This window comes from Numida meleagris, chromosome 2 (genome assembly GCF_002078875.1).
Source record: "Numida meleagris isolate 19003 breed g44 Domestic line chromosome 2, NumMel1.0, whole genome shotgun sequence".
NCBI lineage: Eukaryota > Metazoa > Chordata > Aves > Galliformes > Numididae > Numida > Numida meleagris.
In genome coordinates this window covers 63,375,294-63,394,327 of record NC_034410.1, presented here as the reverse complement: position 1 = coordinate 63,394,327, position 19,034 = coordinate 63,375,294, and the positions used below count along the sequence as shown (strand labels likewise).

General features: G+C 42.0%; 2 protein-coding genes across 2 annotated transcripts in view; one reads left to right on the top strand and one right to left on the bottom strand.

Annotated features, from left to right (window-relative positions):
* On the top strand, positions 28 to 6,243 carry PPP1R3G (protein phosphatase 1 regulatory subunit 3G). The gene has a single exon (XM_021388668.1). It carries the CDS (start codon positions 36 to 38, stop codon positions 837 to 839), a length of 804 nt encoding a protein of 267 aa, XP_021244343.1. The 5' UTR covers positions 28 to 35; the 3' UTR covers positions 840 to 6,243.
* The window catches only part of LYRM4 (LYR motif containing 4), an 82,173-nt gene continuing 71,029 nt past the window's right edge, over positions 7,891 to 19,034 (bottom strand). The window contains exon 3 of the mRNA XM_021388669.1: positions 7,891 to 8,102. Coding sequence (XP_021244344.1) covers positions 8,040 to 8,102 — 63 coding nt within the window. The 3' untranslated portion in view covers positions 7,891 to 8,039. The remainder of the gene's footprint in view (positions 8,103 to 19,034) is intronic.

Here is a 19,034-nt window from a genome sequence, read left to right as displayed (position 1 = left end):
CGCCGCCGCCACAGGGCCCGGCGGGGCGGCCCGCCATGGCGAGCCCCGCGCGCCCGCAGCCGGAGTCGGCGGCCCCGGGGGCCTGGGGCAGCGGCGCGGCGGGGGAGCGGCTGCTGCTGCTGGAGCTGCGCTGCGCCCGGCCGCCGTCCCCCGGCTGCGAGGAGGAGGAGGAGGAGGGGGAGGAGGCGGCCGCGGGGGAGGACTGTTGCCCCAAGTGCAAGAAGCGGGTGCAGTTCGCGGACTCGCTGGGGCTGAGCCTGGCCAGCGTGAAGCACTTCAGCGACGCCGAAGAGCCGCGGGTGCCGCCCGCCGCGCTGTGCCGCCTGCAGAGCCCGCCCGCCGAGCACCGCGACCCGACGGAGCCCGGCGCTGCCCCGGGGCCGCCCCGCCCGTCGCCCGCCCTGCGCCTGGAGCCCGACTTCCCCGACGACGGCGCACCGAGCGCCGAGCGGCTGCGGCGGCAGCGCGTCTGCCTGGAGCGGCTGGGGCGGCCCGCGTTGCCTTCCGACGTGCGGGGCACGGTGCGGGCGCTGCGCGGTTCCGGGCCCGGCGAGGTGACGGTGCGCTACACCTTCAACGAGTGGCTCTCCTTCATGGACGTCCCGGCCTCGCCGCTGCCCCCGGCCCCGGCGGACGGCGCCGAGCCGCCGGCCGAGCGCTTCTCCTTCGCCCTGTGCGTGCCGCCCAGCATGCGGGAGGGCTCGGCCCTGCACTTCGCCATCCGCTACCGCGGCTCGCAGGGCGAGCATTGGGACAACAACGACGGCCGCAACTACACGCTGCGCTGCCGCCGCGACCCCGAGGGCTGCCCGGAGGCGGCCGCCGCGCCCGGCGACTGAGCGACAGCCGTGCGGCCGTCGGGGGGAGGTTGGGACGACGGCTGAAGTAGGATCGGGGCACTGCGGGCCGGCTCCGCGTTGAGAGAGCGAAGAGACCGAGTGGGGCCCCGGTGCCGCTCCCTGCCTTGCCCAGAAGGACGTCCGCGGAAGGGGCTGTGATGAACATAGGCTGCCGGAGACACGGCTGGCAGGCCTGGAGCCGGGGCGGAGGAGTGGTTAAAAATACTGTCTGATAGCGAGTTATCAGGAGAGCTTCGATAACAACAGCCCGCAGTCACGTGCTGTGCAGTGGAAGATGGTGTCTGTCTGGCAGGCGGTTCGGTATGCCCGTGTTGGGGAGCGCGGTGACCTGGACGGCCTCCTCGCAGCGCAGTGACAGTGTGATAGGGAGGGTATCTCGCTAATGAACGAAAGCAAATGCTTCGCTTCATCTCTCCTTATGTTACATTTTGCACCACGCTTGCAAGTGTTTTTAATTTATTCAGCTCGTTTTGCGACATCTTTTCCAGTATTCATTTGTTGTTGGGTTTGGACGCTTAACCCACAGCCCTTCACTCTTGCATTGCATCGCACTGCACGCATTGAGGTTGGCCACTGCTGTGTCCCAAGTCCTGACGTTAGGCAAAAAAAGTGCCAATGCAAACGGCTTTGTCAGAATAAAAAGCTTTTTTAAAAGCTCGCCGACACAAACCATCATTTTTACTGCATCTTCTGTACAGCAGAACATGTGTGTTAACCCTGCCCCGTGCCCTGTGGGGGCAGCTTGTGCAGAGCTCGGGTGCAAGGAGGCTCTGCTGGTATGGGGTTCTGTAGAGGATGTGATGGCTCCTCTGCAGCGTGACTCATATTATTTTGATATTTTTTTTTCCCCGATGAAAAAATAGATGAAGTGTTGTCTGGATGCAGAAAATGCTTTGGCCTTTGTGTGTGTCTTCTTTAGCAAGACCCTGAGTGATGAGCTTCCTTTTATAAACAGAGCACACTGCATTTTCTCAGGTCTTCGTTTCCTTTGAAGATATAAAACATTTTAAAGCCTCTTATGAGCACCTTAGAAATATTTGCATCCCTGTAAATACCCCATACCTGAAAATGAGTCTTCAGCTAAGCTGCCCTTTCTGCGAGCTGGTGCAGAGCTGTTGTGCACTGTTAGGTTGCAGGCGAGGACGTGGAATAACGCAGCGTGCATTAGCCATTGATAGCTGTATCAATGAAATAACGTGCTCTTAAGCTGATACGTGATGCCAATGGCATCAAGATAGATTCTTTTAAGTAGTGTAATGTCTCAGACTTGTGGAGTGCATTCCTTATTCTGTGTTTTGTTCATTAATTGCTTCAGAGAAGAAGGAAGTTTCACCAGCAAAGGGTGGGCTGCGGGGCTGTCTCCTAAAACAGAACACAGCAGCAGCCATGCTCCAAGGCATGAGCTGTGGGGCTGGCACATACAAGAATTGTAGCTGCGATCTGCAGTTATGTGTAGAGGATAAGAAACATTCTCTGCTATTCTGTAAGCTATGGACAAGGGATGTGAAACATCCAGCCTCCGAAAAGTGTAACATTTATGTGTTATCTGAAATTCAAAATGCAGAGAAAAAAAAAATCCTGCAGGTTAAAGCAGAACATTGTTACGCCTTGGCAACAGGTGAAATGCTTTACTATGAGATTCTTTTTGTGAAAGAGGAAACTTCTCTCAGACAGAACTCAAACATAACCACTTTTCAATACGCAAAACAATTTTTTCCCCTGTATTTTCATACGGCAGGCTATGGAGATGCAAGGCTGCACCATAGGTTACGTAGGTACATAGGACATGTACGTACCAAATGCCGGCATCCCAGAACCAACACAGCACAGGGCGGGTGCTAGGTCGAGATTCATTGCTTGTAACTTCATTATCAAGGAAATATATTCAAATTGAATTAGTTCTAATTATATAAAATGAGAAAGTCCAGCAGAGTAAAATGTGAAGTGAAACGCGCTTCTTGTTTGGTTGCATTACTGTTAATGTCATATTTTATAGGGATTCAGGGCATAGCTTTTGCAGAACGTGCTCATAAACACATTCCCTACCCCAACATAAGAAATAAAAAATAATACAGATTTGTTAGCACTCTTGGATAAACTCCAGCTGTAAAGATTTCTAGTTCATGCAGATTTTTTTTCCTGTGGATTCAGGGCTTAACGGAGAAAGAGATGTATCAGTTTTTTTATAGGTGTAAATAAGATAAACAGTAAATAGTTGAACCTCTACACTGGGTTACTGTGAAGGACATCAAAGTTATATTTTTCTTAAGGGCTTTTTTTTTTTCCCCCCAGTTTATAATGGTGTTTAAATTCAGATTTAAATCAGAAAGGAGTGAAGTTCAATTTGCTTTGGTGTCCTGAAGCACTACAGACTTGCATGCAGACTGCTTCTGTTTCATTTGAAGCCGGGGCTTTCAGTCAGAGCTTGAAAATACGGCGTCTGCTCCCATTGACTTCCTGGGATCTGGATCCATCCACCCGTCCCAAGTACTGCACAGAGATAGGGGAAATGATTGAGGTTTAATTGTCTGTTCTGGGACCTGTGTTACGTGGCACTGTGATGAATGTCAGAGCTCAAAACCTGCCATCTAGGCCTGCCAGTAATTAAATCACCTTAATTGTTTTTTATGATTCTTTCTAAGAGAGGGAAAATTACTTGCCTTGCATTAGCATATTTCCAAAGACTGGTATAAATATTTATGTGGTGCACTCGTTCAGAAGAAAGCCCGTGCATTCTTCCCAGGTCTCCATAGTTCTCTTCCTTTGAATGTAGAACAGTCGTTTGAATGCACTGCTTACATCACTTCCTCACACCCCTTGTAAAGCTTCAGTAGTTAATGGGCTTAATGGTAAAAAAAAGTACAGTGGTTTAGAAAGAAGCATCTCTTCCAACACATGAACAATACTCTGTGTAACCTGCGGGATTCTTTGAAGGTGCATACCTCTGTGAAACAGGTTTGAGAGCTCTGGTTTTTTTCCTCTTACAATTTTGGTTAATATACAGTGCTGGAGGAATTACTGGTTTCTCTCTTTTTTTCTGCTTCCATATTAAGGGTTCATGCACACGCTTTACTTTCCAAAATGCTGAAATAAGATAAAGAATAAAAGCTCTTGGGGAAAAGAATTACACACCTTCAATCTTTTTTATAGACATCATCAAGCAAAATATTCCTAAGAGTATGAAATAGCTCTGGCTGTGTTGAGAACCAGGAGCAAAGCAATGAGTATGCTCGTGACTTCAATAATGCCAGGAGTTCACTGTAGGTCATTATAGAATCATAGAATCCTCATGAGTTGGAAGAGACCTTTAAAGGCCATCTAGTCCAACTCCCCTGCAATGAATGGGGGCATCCACAGCTAGATCAGGTTGCTCAGAGCCCCGTCCAGCCTGGAAAACAGACAATGTACAGCTCCTTTATGACTCCTCATATACATATCCTTACTGAATCCATCTAGAGAGACGCATTCATGTAGCCTTATAGAAAGTAAGTTGAGGGAATGGTGTTTCTCCATAAAATTATTCTTTCTTCTACCTGCTGATGTTAGAAGGTATAACTAATGCTTCTAATGCTTGGAAACTTGGTGAAGCTTCACACAGAACTATCTTTCTACAGATGTGAGCTGTAGGTTAAAATCCTTCTTGGCCTCTTTCAGTATTGGATATAAAGTGTTCACATGCTACTCCAGGTTGCTTTACTTAAGACAGCTTTTTCTCTGATGTGTGTAGGCATTGTGAAACTGGCCTTTCAATTGCAGTAAAATCCAGTGAGCAGTGGTAGCACAGCAGAAAGGCCTTTCCTTTTGGCAGTTACTAATGCTGAAGGAATTTTTTTTTTTTTTTTTTTTCTTTCAGAGAGCTGTTTCCAGGTTTATACAGTGAAATACATCACAAACCAGCATATGTGTAAACAGTCAAATTTTGGTGATACTGCTGAAATAAATTGTTTGTTAAAATGATCAGGGACAAACTTAACATTTTTAATACAATACAAGCAAGCTTGATTTGATAAAACATTGCAGCTTTAGTAGATACTTAGCGGGCTGCCTTCTTTTATAAAGGATATACCTTCTATAATGGCGGACACTGTACATCAATCATGGTATCATTCCTTTGCATTTTATCACTTCCCATCATTTACACTGCTTTGACAAAATCCAGCAGAACTACTGACAGGTGCCAAGAAAGATTTAATGAGTGCTGCACTGTCAACTCTGCTGGTGGAGCATAGAAGGTGCAGCAGGAAGAAGATAGGAACTACTAGGATGGACCAAAGCACCAGCTCCAGAATGCAGTCTCTATCAGTAACAATAAGTGCAAGCTTCACAAGAGTAAGAATAGGGAATTTGTCCCAGCCTACACCTATTTCTGATCTGTACTTCTTAAGCCAGGTGTGGCTTCTAAGTATTTTCCTTCCATAGTTTGTAGGATTTCAACAATAAAGAATTTGATAAGGTATGCTTTTAAACAGAACTAAGTATGCTACGATAAAAACTTAAAATAGACTTTAGGCAAGGTCAAAATCATATTTCTAGGCATCTTCCAATCCTGTACAGCTAATAGGCACATCACTGATACTAATGGAGAGTGCACTATGTGTGCGTCGATGAGCAAAGTCATAGAGATTTGGCCAAAAGAGGTAACAGACATCTAAAATGTACTAATTGTGTGGGATTTGAGGAGTAAACACTAAGACCTTTGCTACCTTTGCACTCCTGTTGACAAGTTAGATAGTACAACACAGGCTTTTGGTCCTGAGCACCAGAAGTTTCTTAAGTTAATTCTAACAAATGATGTATATATACTATATGGTAAGCTCATGGTCAGTTTGGAGTTAGGAACTAATTTTTCCTTGACTGAGAAAGGGAGCTGTCTTAAACTCTGCACTAAAGTTGGGGGAGACAGGGAAATTATAGGGCCTGAATTTCATGTATGTCTTTCTTGATGGGTGTCTGTAGAGTGTATCCTGAAGATAACTAGTGCACCTTTGCAGGTAATAATGCCTAAGAGAGAACCTGGTTGGCAATGCTGAAACAAAAAAGAAGGAGCAGATGGCACAAATTAGGAGTGCAGCAGCTATTTATCCACCACCAAAACTTAACAAAAGAATTTTCAGGCATTAATATAGAAGTGATTTTCATAATCTTAAGGCAATTTTGTATTCATGATTGCACCTTCATGACAAGATGTAACGTCTATAGTTGTACTCTTGGTGGAAATTGAATCCTAAACCTCACAGGAGAGGTACTAATATTTTGAAAGAAATTATTATGTATAATTATTATGTATTTAAAAGACTTCTATTTGAAGATCTTTTTTTTTTCTTAAATATGTTGAAATACAGTGAAAACTGAGATTTAAATAGTAAAAATGCTACAGTTGCAATCATGCCTCTTCATAAATCAGGGCTACACTGTTTACAAGGATGTTTGTTTTGTTTCCTAGCATACACGCTCATACCATGCTCATGTAGGCAGTGCTTGTTCCAGTCCTGATGCCCTTCTAAAGCAGAACTGGCAAAGCTTCTAAGTCCACCTTCTCTAAAAGTGTAAGATGTTACTATGTTTCTTCCCATTCACTGGAAGTTTAAATAATAACTCTTTCCTCCTCTACACTTTCAACATCAACTTCAGTGTGTTTAATTATCTGGTTGCAAACGTGGAGATTTTAAAATGAAAATTGTCTGTATTGTACCTATTAAAACAGTTACATTTCTTTTTAACGGTCACTAAACACAATTGACAATGCAGTAGTCATAGACCGAATACAAGGGGAATTATTACTGTACTTTTTTTTTAAGTGAGAATGGAGGCTACATTTGTAGTCTCAGGCCTCGTATCTTGTTCTGTACACTATATTGTTAATGGAATGCAGTACTATACATTTCAACTGCACAAAATTATACAATACACGTTAGATGGTAGTGAGGACTAGGATTTTGTTCTAAATTAGACACTTTGTCTGTTGTCTGCTTTAATAACGTCACAACATGGACAGTGCAAAACAAAGAAAGCCTGAGCAAAGATGAATTCTGAGAAGCAAGAGAAATGAAAGGAGGTTTTTAAAGGCCATGGTGTTATGGAACTACTTTGGAGTTTCTGCTTGTCTTTAAGCAATAACAACAACAACAAAACTCAGCAAAACAACCTCTTGGAAAAAAAAAACAAGCTTTTTGCATATACTGTTAAAAAAAGCATTGCACTGATTATTTTTTTCCTTTGGTTTCTAACAGAAACCAAAAACAAGCACAGCGCTGACTGGAACAGAATTTGATTCAGCTTTAAAAAACAAACACACAAACAAAAGAATTGCTTTAAAAATGTTGACTGATCTCCAGACTTACAGATTGAATAAAAAGCTATCCTGAATGTTCCACTTCTGCGGAATGAAGCTTGCTTCTAATTCATAGCACTTGAGTTATTTTCATAGGTAGGTTGTTGGCCTTTTCCTCCTGGTAAATCCAGGAGCTTTGTGAGAAAGGGAAGACTTGCCTGAAGTGATTTGGTACTTTCTGCCAATAGCTGTGCTTCAACACATTTAGAAAAGGAAAATATAATTTCAAGCACCCAAGCCTAAGCACAGAAGTTTTACATTCTGCTACTGCTATCTCTTCATTGCTAAAAGTAGGGTGAGAGACTGCTTGTTGACTCTTGGAAACTAAAGAATTTTTTTTGTTAACTGCTGAAATGTCAAGGAATGCTCTTGCTTCTCATATGGTTTTAATATTTAAAACAAACTAGTGATTAAATTCAGATGCTGTACATTTTAAAATCTAACAGGATTAATAAGAATTTACTCTTAGCAACTAAGTGAAGGGTTTTACATTTAACATCTTTTGTGCTTGGTGAGAGAAAAGGGCAGCAGCAGAAGAATGTATCTGGTTGCAGGGAGGTTAACAAAGTTTTATTGATGAATAAAGCAGGAACTATTTAATCACAAGGGACACACAAGCAAACAGACTTCAGGACTACCGTACATGCCATCGTAAATCACAGCAATACATTTTAGAATGTGTGAACCATAAGAAAATAGTACTTTGGTTGCCAAAAACAGAGTCTCTCAGACATTTCTTCTGCTGAACAGAATAGGTCAGATGTGCAGTGACGTTATGCATCTGTATGTGGCACTGAAAGATGCTGAAGATGGTCCAGGGTTGCTTCAGGGTCAGTGTCTTCTTACAGCTATGTGTTTCCTGGACTCTCAATAACCAGTTTCTGTGTGGAATACATCTGGCCGATAGTGACCTGAAATCAAATCAAAACATTAGCAAGCCAAACCTGGAAAATAAGTACGTTGTAATTTCAGCTTCACAAAGGAGATTAAAAACAAACCAAGAAATGTGTAGCCCATGTATTAACCTTTTACATAATGATATTTTTCTTTCTATAGGCATCTTTTCTAAGAAATACTGTTCCTCACCTTAGCCCTTAAGAAAAATAATGAATATATAAAATAGCTGCATATCTAAAATCCTGAAATAATGGCAGAGGGATACTATTCAAAGGCACTCGTTAATGACAGAGCAAAAGCAAACAGCCTCCATATTTAGAACAAGGAAAAGATGAATATTATCAGCAGGTATTTCTGATTATGCTTTTGGGTGGACAGCCTAGATATACGTTGCATGCTAGTGTGTTATTTTCCAGTTCGTTTGGAATCCTAATTTGTTTGCCTCACAAATGGTCAAGCCATTGCCTGTACAGTTAGTTCAGCAGTAAGATTTTACACATACTGGAGCTGACCATGAGACAGCATTCACACCTCATGCATTTGTGCGTTCTAGTGAGGTAAGGAGATGAAAAATACCAAAAATGCAGCATTGATGTTGTCTTGATTCCTCTCGTCCTTTTCTAGTCTGCAGTGTAGCACTGCTAAATCGTCGTTGGTGACAGCAGTCACACAGCTCTTCACTTAATATTTCAGACATGGACAGAAGTTTTGTGCAAGTAGGCTTATGTCAGCAGGAGAAGCCAACATTTACTTTAAAAGTATGAATTTTGGAGTAAAATTTTTAATATCTGCTATGCCTTTTCTCACCCCTAGCTCTCTCCCCAGCATGTTGGTACACAGCTCTGTGTCCTTTTCACTGGAAAAGGTATGTTGGTATGTTTAATTATGGAAGTAGGACAAAAAAGGCAGGTGCTTAATTACATGAAACAGAATATGTGTAGCAGAATATAATACTGCTCAAACTAAGGCTGACAGCAAGCCAAACTCTCAAAGTAGTGAAAAAAGTGAGGGAAATAAATTTTTCAGCATTCTTCATTTACTATTTTTGAGGGGAAAAATCCTGGTAGCTCTTAAATTTTCTCATGCGTGCCCACATTCACATGAGATGTAAATACTATTGCCTTTTTGGAAATAAACTACTTAATCTTGATAAGCGGTGTGGTCTGAAACACATAACACATTGATTTGAATCCTGAAAAGTTCATTATGAGGGAGGATTGATGAGCCCTTCTTAAAGGGAACAGCAGTTCCCCCTGCCAGCAAACATTCCACTCTTGGCACTCAGAGCTAAGTCAGTAACAGCATATGAGCAACTCTGATTATTTTTGAAATTACTTATGAAGTGTGTTGCATACAGAATATTTAAAACAAAGGCCATACGCAGCTGTGGCATGTGTTACCAACAGAAACTTCAAGCTGTCAGTAAGCATTACTTATCAAACAGAACTCACTGCTCCCGAGTTACGTGGCAGGCTCCATCCCTTAGCGGCTGCCTTACCATAAACCATGCTGTAGTGCTTGATTTTTGTATCCTGTGTTTCAGACCCTAAATAATCTTTAGTCCTTTCCCATACAGTGCAGCAAATCTCATGGCAGCTCGGAGAGATTACAAAAAACACAGGAACCTTGAACTGTGATTTTTTTTCTCCACCCAGTGAGAGACAGATGAGACTGAGTACGTGACTTCCCAGTCAGTCTTGGTAGGAGAGATACAAACTGCTGCTTTTTGTCCCTGTGCCAAGAAATGATACTACCTACTGCTATACCTCTCGACTTGAACATAGTGAAGTCACAGGTGTATGTGTTGAGCTGCTTCTTTACTAAAGCCCAGGTATGCACACATCTCAGGAAGTGCACAGCCAATGGCGCTGTGCCATTCTATCTATGGCAGCATGCTTCAGCTGGCATGCTCTGCTGCCTCACTTGCAGAATCTATTCTGTGACGTTCTAAACTGAATTTTGAAATGTAAGCATTTTTTTCTTAACTGCTAGCCTTGAATTTCTATCTTTATGATCAAGCTTTTCGATGTTTCCCATGCACTTCAGACAAAACAAATATACGTTCCATTTATAGCTGTTGAAAAATTCACATCTATAAACATCAACTGCATCAGCAGAAAGATTGCCACATAACTGACACACAGACATTCATTAACCCTCTGAATCGGAACAGCATTCTTAGTGTGCCCTCATGGATATTAGGTCTAGAGAAAGCACTTGAAAAAGCAAGCATCGCCAAGGATTCTTGTCCCAAAGAGTTAAGTAGCTATCTCTTGTGTTCCCACTTCACCATGTATGTGCATCAAGTTCATACACAGCATGCCATTTACTCTTCTGGTAGATGGCTGGGAGCCAGCGTAGAGGTCAGTGTCAGCATTTTCATTAATTACAGGAAACTCTTGTGGAGAAAGGCTCTGTCATTTGCTCAGCAACCTCGTTAGCCATAGGTTTATTTACCTCTATGGTAATGGTGCCATTTAATTCTGCAGTAATGAACACACAATGAAGAAGCACTTCGTCATCAGGAGAAGACTATCAATAGAAATATAATGCTGCTTCTCAGATCTTACTGAAGTTTCAATTCTGCCTGAGAAATTCTGTGCATTAAAAATAAGTATGACAAATTCAGCCCTCAAACCTTGACAATTTGTCCTTGTTCAAAGATTTAGTACCATTCTATATGGTCATTTTTTTTCTTGTAATCTTGAAAAAGTCAATCCTGCCTTCCATCTGAATTCTGGACAAATCAGGGTTTCAGAATGAGATTTGTCATGGATGTAAGCAAGGCAACAAATGGGAAAAAGAAATTACTGAAGAGTAAACATTGATCCATCGTAGAGCACAGCCCTTGCTACGTAGGCAAGAGTGTAGTAGGAAATGTATAGTAGAGCTAAATGAGAAGAATTACATATAATTAAATACAGAAAAAGCCAATATTCCAAAGACATAAGAAGATCCTGCTACCATTTGGTACCAGCCCATTTGGTTACACTGCCAGCCCTGAACTCTGTCCTTTCAAATGGACCACAGCTGCCACTGCTGGACCCACAGGGAAACCCGTGGTGATGGGCAGGTTTTGTGCAGCTCCAACTGCCAGCCATGCACACAAGTGTGGTGGGACAACAGTGGGCAGGGAGCTGGATGTAGAGGCTGCCTTCCCATTTGAGAAAGCCAGCGGGTGAGGTCCTGCAGCTTCATTGCCACCACTTGCTGAACACTGCCAGATCTTCAGCTTCTGAGGGGACATGGCACGTATTGTGGTTCTTTGCCATGTGAATATTTTAGTTTGCAGCTCAGACTTGAGGGAGGAGTGACTGCTCCTGTTTCTGCAGGTCTGAAAACAAGGCGACCAGGTTTCAAAAGGTTTTCTAATTTGCCTCAGTCTTTTTAGAGTGCGTGGTTCTGCTCTGGAAAGTGTGATGGCATCTTTCCCTGGCAGCTCTGCATGTATTCAAAAAGTCTGTACATTTCAATTGCCACCATGTTTTTTCCTCCTTAGGACAAAGGTGGACAGGCACCTGCTTTTCCCATGTACGTGACAGAACTGTAACTGGCAGATAAGCTGTGAGCACTAACAAACCCTACCAGGCCAGTGGAACAAGATATTTCTCCTCACTGCCCCCAACTACTCATCATTATCCTCCTGCCAAACCCAACAATCTCCCAGCCCCATGCCACCCACTAGTGTCAGGTCTCACTGACATATTCCAACCAGAATGCCCCGAAGTTACTGCTGGAAGTGGCTGGGGAGCAGATCTGAGCAAGAGAGACATCCAACAGAGAGTGGCAATGTATGACCCAGGCGGACACCCACACAGGTGGATCTGATGAAGGGTGTCCACAGCTTTGGGAAATAAATGCTTAGTGAAAATGACAAGAAATCTGGCTTGTGATCTCTGAGCAGAGACTGACACATAAGAAGGAAAAACACCAGTTCAGGTTTCAGCCGTTGACAGCATCTCAGCACCTTGCACAGCTACTGACGTATCCTGACTGGGTTTCCCAGCACGTGGAAAACATCATCTTCCTAACTGCAATCATGTATGGTTTTATGTAAGTTGATGCAGTATGACTACAAACACTCCTGGTGTCTTTATGGTATTTTTTACCATCACTTTCTAAGCAAAATCAATACAAGATTTGTATGGGGAGCGAACGGATTGCTGAACGGAGCAAAAGATAAAAGTACTTTCTTCTAATGATGTTTTGGGCTTTAACTAATCTCCCTGCTTGCAGCATAACTAAGTCCAAACCTCTCCATAGAAACTTTACTTTCAGTCCTGTGTTATTTTAAGTCAGCTGGTGACCAACTGATGAGATGGTGCCCAGAGAAACCCCCCTGCACATTTCCAGGGTGGCTTCCCCCCTCCGTCACTTCTACAGATCACCCCATTTGTAAAAACAACCACAAAAACAAACAAACAAACAAAAACCCCAAAACTGTACTTATTTAATAATTAAAATTCATTTGTAAACAGTTTCTGAAATAATCACTTGGGCACAACTTCCCACCCACAAAAGTGAACCAGCCCCAGGACTCTTCCCGCCATTTATTTTTCTGTGGTAGACAAAAGCAGGAACAGCCCAATGGGAGATGGCAACAACACTCTTACCCTACGCAGAACCATCTCATGGGTGAAGACAAGGACTAAGCATGTGGAAGTGCCACCACAGCACAGGAATACAAAAACATCCTAAGAAAGCTATTCCTTTAGCTCTCAATTATTTAAAAATTGATTTCCTGGGAGGGTCATCACGGGAACAGTAAAAAATATTTCTTGTTTTTCTTAAAGAAATGCAGATGATAACTGAAGTTGATGTACTAGAGATGGTTTTGCATAGTAAACACATTCTATATATAAATATATATGTTTTTTAATATACACATGCATAAGCATATAGATGAGCAACAATCTCTATGTGAACATGGCAATCTTCTCTTTTGCTGCAAATTTGCTTGCAGGGAAGCAAGCACCTTCCTATAGCTAGGGGTCACACACGCATTTTCATAGTTTTATTATGGAGAGAAAGGAAATGCCCCATTTATTTGTATACCTATATAAACACCTACATATATGCCCACATATATAGGTATATTTATTCCAAATGTAAGAAGTGGATACTACCATTATTAAGAACCATTTTTTTTTCCCTGCTTATCAAGTCAGATATGCTATACACAACACAGTTAAGCATATTTTCTGTGTTAACTAAAGCCATTCTAATGTTCCGTTTTTTAAATATATGGACAGTCATTTTTGAAACAACTTTGTAATGCAATAATAAACACACAAATGTGGCGCAGAGTTATCAAACCCAAACAGCAAACCCAGAACTGATCAGTAACTGTTCAGTGCTCTGCCAAATCTTCGTGTTGGCATTAAATGCTGCAGCAGTGGCCTTATTTATTTCTGCTTAGGAAAGAGTGTTGAAAAGCTGCGTTTGGCTCCTTAGCCACATAAGTAATTTCTGTTCTTGAGCTGGAACTGGTATACAAAAATGTAACATTTTGGAGACACTGCCTTTCATTCTCAGTGTTTCCATCTGTTACACAGGAATGGGAAATGAAGTGAAGGGAAGCACAGGGCAAAGAAGTTGGAGTTATTGGTTACTCTGTTTTTAGCCGTGTTTTGCAAATGCTGTTTTCTTTGTTCCTTTGTGTCAAACCAACTTCTACTGCCAGTGCTACACTGAGCTTCTGAAAAGGCAGGAACAAGTAACTTACAGCTGCTGTTTGTCTGACTTCCAGCTAAGAGGAAGGTGTGAAGTAAACCAGCTAATAGTCAAGAATTTCTCTGAAAATTATTTCCCCTCATAATGATAAAATGCAGTTTTGTTAGAAACATATGCAGTGTATCTTGGTATAATTTTATTCAGCCGATGAGAAGTAGGATTACTTAATATTTATTTAGTGCTCTTATTAATCCATTCTGAGGCTCCCCCTGAAGAGATACTCCTCAGCAGAGAATCATATCTAATCTAGCAGTGATTAACACATAAAATACTGCAGGCATATATGCTTCTGTGTATTTGTATATGATGAAGTACAATAGCAAAGGATTCTTCTTTTTAAACGCTAATTATTTCTTAATAGAGAGGATTTATTTTTTTTTAATTACAAAACCATGCTGCTATCTTTACAGACAATGTGGACAAGACAGACAACCTCTGCTCTAATGCTATGCACTTAATACTGCGTGAGATAACAAGTAAGGGTCCTAAGGAGAAGGAGAACCATTGGAAAGCCAAGTGGGCAGGATCGTGTGCTCCTTCAGTCAAGTCACAGTTTCACTTCTCTGATTTCCTGCAAGCCTTCTGGACAACACAAAGAGGGAACGTGACCAGGAGAAAGTCATCTTGAAAGCATGCAGGGCAAGCTGGCCAGTGGCACAGGCAGCAGCCTGCTGCTAAGGGAGAGGGGAAACTTGGTGTAGCCTGGATATAGCGTGCAGAGCAGGAAAATCACTTGGCTGGGATGCTGAGCATGGCAAAAAAAGGAATACAAAACATCAGTGCTTGAAAACACAGAGCTGGACACAGACTGGGGCAATACTGACCTGAGTGCTGTCATGTACCAGGTATTCTGGTAATGCTGATGCATTTGGCAGGTAATGCCCAAACCACGCAAGGAGGATCCTGTGTTTGGTAGCAACTGCATGAGCAGAATTATCCAAATTGAGTGGGAGTGCCTGCCTTGCTCTTGAGTAGGAAAATGCAGCAGACACCTCCTCAAAATACACATTTTGCAAAACATCCAATAAAATACTGTATTTTGTTAATGGCATTTGAATGGCCACTAGAATTTTTGAAAACATTTTTTAATTTTTTAATCTGCTATTGATGCTATATTTTGGGATATGAAAGACGGGAGCTACGAAATTTTTATTTATTGATTGTGTAATAGCCAGAGTTTAATTATTTGCTTCTTCTTTTATTTATTCTATGTCTGCTCCAAGACTCCAGATTGTCCTCACTGAGGCTGCTAGTACTGCTTGCAGGATGGCACCAGGTACGATGTGTTCTGTAGAGCTGCCAGATTCCTCAGTACGTTCTTACAGCAACAAGTCTGTCAATACTATGAAAAAAATTTGATCCTACTCTAGATACATGTTTTCAAGACATGAAGTACAGAGAAACTTCTTTTCTGTCCTTCAACAAAACTAAAGGCTTCATAAAGTGAAGGATTAAACTCATTTTTACATCAGGAACAGTAACTTTAAGGTTCCAGTATGTCTCTTTCTCTGCACTCGTGCTACCTCACACACACCTCTGACAACGTATGATTACAGGCTGAACCTTAGACACGATACAGGCTGAGCCTCTCTGTGTACACATTCAAATGATGAAAGAGCAGAAATAACTGAATTTATCTTTAGAAAATATATTCCTATTTCCAAGATAAATTTTCTTTTGGAGACTTTCAATTCAATCTGTTTCCTCACCCAGAAAGAAGCACCTCATCCACTTAAATCTTTGCATGCCGAGTCCCCGTTGCTGAGGCTAATCCAGCATTTAGCTGATCTGGAAACGAATTAGGAAAGGAGCAAGAGCTTTTCTTTTTCTGCATTAACAAGACTTCCTTTTTTGGCAAAGTACTAATGCATTGCTAAACTAGAGTCATCTGTTCCTGACAGAATCACAAAGATAATTTCCTTGTTTATCTGACTTTCTCTGATGGATGATACCCAAGAATTTCTTTTTTTTCTCGCTTGGCTGTCGTTTGTGTTTCACTGCCTCCAAGTCCCACACCTGAACGTGCCCTGCACTTCGAAAAGCTTTGTTATGGGGGTGGAGAATTACAATGGGAGCTGTATAAAGCACAGAGCATCCTTGTTCTCATATTCCCAGGGGACCGGAGGTAGCCACTCTAGCTCTTGGGAATCAAGACTTCAGCTTTTGGAAATTCAGCTGGAAAAAACATTGCCTGCACTGTTTACACTCTTCAGAACCTTGTGTAGGAAGCAGATGGAGTACATCAACGTTTTAGGACTGAGGATGAATTAGCTGAATTTCAGCCAAGGTTTGTGACTACGTTGTCAGTATGTAAGGACTGTAGTATGGACAACCTGAGACGAATTCTCTGGTTCAGCTGTGTCCAAACGGTCCTCAAGTCAAAAGATGCCATTAGGCAGTCTCAACAGAGGCAAGCTCACATGAGACGTGCTTGCTGAACGTGTCCCGTGCACAAATGAGTTAATTTCCCAGAGCTCCTCAGCCCAGCCCTTTGCACAAACATTAAGAAGAATTAATGAGGGAGAAAATAATTATTTGCAAACCCCTCAGCTCTTGAGCAAGAGATATCTCTGTTTGTGTGGATAAAGGGTATTGCTTACATTTTACTTGTTTAATTGGAATAAACTATAGCAGCACTTTTTCCTTTCTTTTGGCACAGATAAATTACTGGGTTTAGCACAGCTGGTAAAAGCTAATTCTGCACAAAGAGTTCCTTTCAGTAGTGTGGGTGGCAAAACACTTTCAGCAACTGGCTTAATTAGTTCTTCCTTCTTCGCAATAGCATAGGAGAGTTAATGGGAGAAAAAAAAAGATTTAGTGGAAGATGCAGCATAAAGTAATCCTCTTTGCTCTTCTGGTTTTGCCAGCTCTCCCTCACTTAATGCTACACTAAGCAGAGGCTTGCCCTGCTATTTCTCAGCAGTGCTAACCATCAGGAGTGAGAGGCCAGTAGCTATTCCAAATATAGCCAAAAACCAATGCAAGTGCCAAGCCCAATGGTTTTCAGCCTCGCTGCTCCCATCCCCCAGCTGCTGGTAGAGCTCTGGAGATCCTCCAGCAGCACAAACATTGGGCGCCCGTGGGATGCAGCTCCTCCCTGATAAGAGCTGAGACTGGCCAGAGACACGTGGCCTCCCGAATGTCGGACAGAGGGGGTAAAGGCCAGGAATGGCAGAGGAGCCCATATTTACCTTCACTGTAGGCCAGGTGGGAAACAGCCAGGAATTTTTTGTCTATCTGTTTTGTGTTGAGTAATGACTCTGGAGATATACTACAAGGGCTAACAAACACATTTAAAAACCAATCCAAAGTGCTACAAGCCATTACGCATTTCTCCTCATCCTAACTAGACTGAAGAAAAGTAGTAGTATGAAACATTTCTCTTAGGAAAACCTGAGTATGGAGGGGGAAAAACAAGTTAAAACTGAAGGTCTATTGTATGAGAACAAACAAAATAATTAATTAGCGAGGAAAACATTCAAGATATCTTCAGTAAAAAGCAAACAGTAAAATTTCAAGTAAGTGTTTAACCACATTTGCAGTTCCCATTTTTTTTCCATGAGATTATTTTTAGACTTGCCCATTCATTTCTTTTTGGCAGCCAGTGGAAGATAGAGGGCTACTCCCATAGATAGCATCAGGCAGACTGCTTAGGAACAAGAGTTCATGAAAACGTCTTGTAACTGCCCACAGCTCATTTATGGGCAACCTGATACTGAGAACAATATTTTGCTAATGCACACCTCTCTACAAAGAAAGTCTATGAAGCCTTGGTCCTTGGAAGGCTGCTATTGAACCTCAGTAAGATCATTTAAACACACTTCAGCATAAAAGGTCAATTAAGGGCAGTATATCGAGTCTAGGATTTTGTCAGTGGAAATATTTCTAATATGACACTTCCTATTTTTGCATTTTGACAGGTTACATATTTCTTAGTTTTCATTTATCTGTATGAAAACAATGAAACAAAAAAGGAAACGGACTGACTACAGACAGAAAACCACAAAGCTACTTGCACAAAAGCTACTATGAGGGATCTAAACAGCAATGTGGTATCTTTTCAGTGCTTTTAAGTGCTCATCATCTCTGAGTTAATTCTATCAAAAGGGGAATAAGATCAACTGGAAAAGAGTAGAAGTGATTATTTAACTTATGTGATGTGTTTTGTTCTTTAACATATATATGTCACCAGAAAGTATCTTGCCCATTCTGTGCCAGCCTATTTTACTATTTAAAAATGCGGTATAAGTCTTATGTATAAGCCTGACTGTATGAAAGACCCTCTGCTTTGAGAAAAAAAGCACAGGACAGCAAGCCAGTAGATGGCACTGTGGCACTTCAGAAGACATTTCAGAAAATCCCACTTAAAAAAAAATGCAAGCCTAAGGATTGTGTTTAACCACTTACTGCTTAACCAATGCAGTATCTTGTTCCTGCTCAATGCTACTCATGCAAAACTGAACAAACAAAACCACACTACTGCACGATCATATTAGCCCTAAAGAAATTTCCTCTGTGCTGCTTCCCAAATCCAATTAGCTCCATATCTAGTTACAATCCCAGATTTGAAGAGATGATATCTGATGGCTCATGTCCCATGAGCCATAGCCATCAAGGGGAGACCAGAAAGGATGTGATCAGTTGAAAAGTATTTTCTAAAAAGTAATCACATCCAGGATCTTACACATCAATGCAGATGATACCATACAAAAAAAAAAACAACCCAAAAACGCAACAACAAAATACCACTGCAGAAGAGATATTATCCTTTAGAAACAAATTTCTGGAGTATTTTATGAATAATTTCATTTTCTCCCTTTGCAGGCCCCTTCCCATCTCAGGTATTCCATGAAGCTTACATACAGATGGTCCTCATGCTATTCAGGTTTAAGAAAATGTCTGGTTTCACTGCAGCATTTGTCTTGTATCCTTATAACAAGGAAAAGTCAAGACAGTGTAGCCAAATCTGCATTGTGTAGGGCCTCTAAGTAAATTTCAATAGCACTCTATATGTGACAAATTGCAAATGTTCAGACTTCCTCCATGTCACTTATATCAGAGCAGGTTAAAGCAGCCTAGTTTTCCTGACGGAGAATTTCAACTTCAGATCTGCATTTCCTGATTGGCTATTCCATGTAATGGTGGAGTTAACATTCCCGAGGGATCTGAGGCAAGCAAAGAGTAAAATGAGGAAGCTTAATTTTTGGAAAGCC

Excerpts from the sequence above, each read along its gene's own strand:
- PPP1R3G (XM_021388668.1), top strand. The coding sequence starts at position 36 with ATGGCGAGCCCCGCGCGCCCGCAGCCGGAGTCGGCGGCCCCGGGGGCC.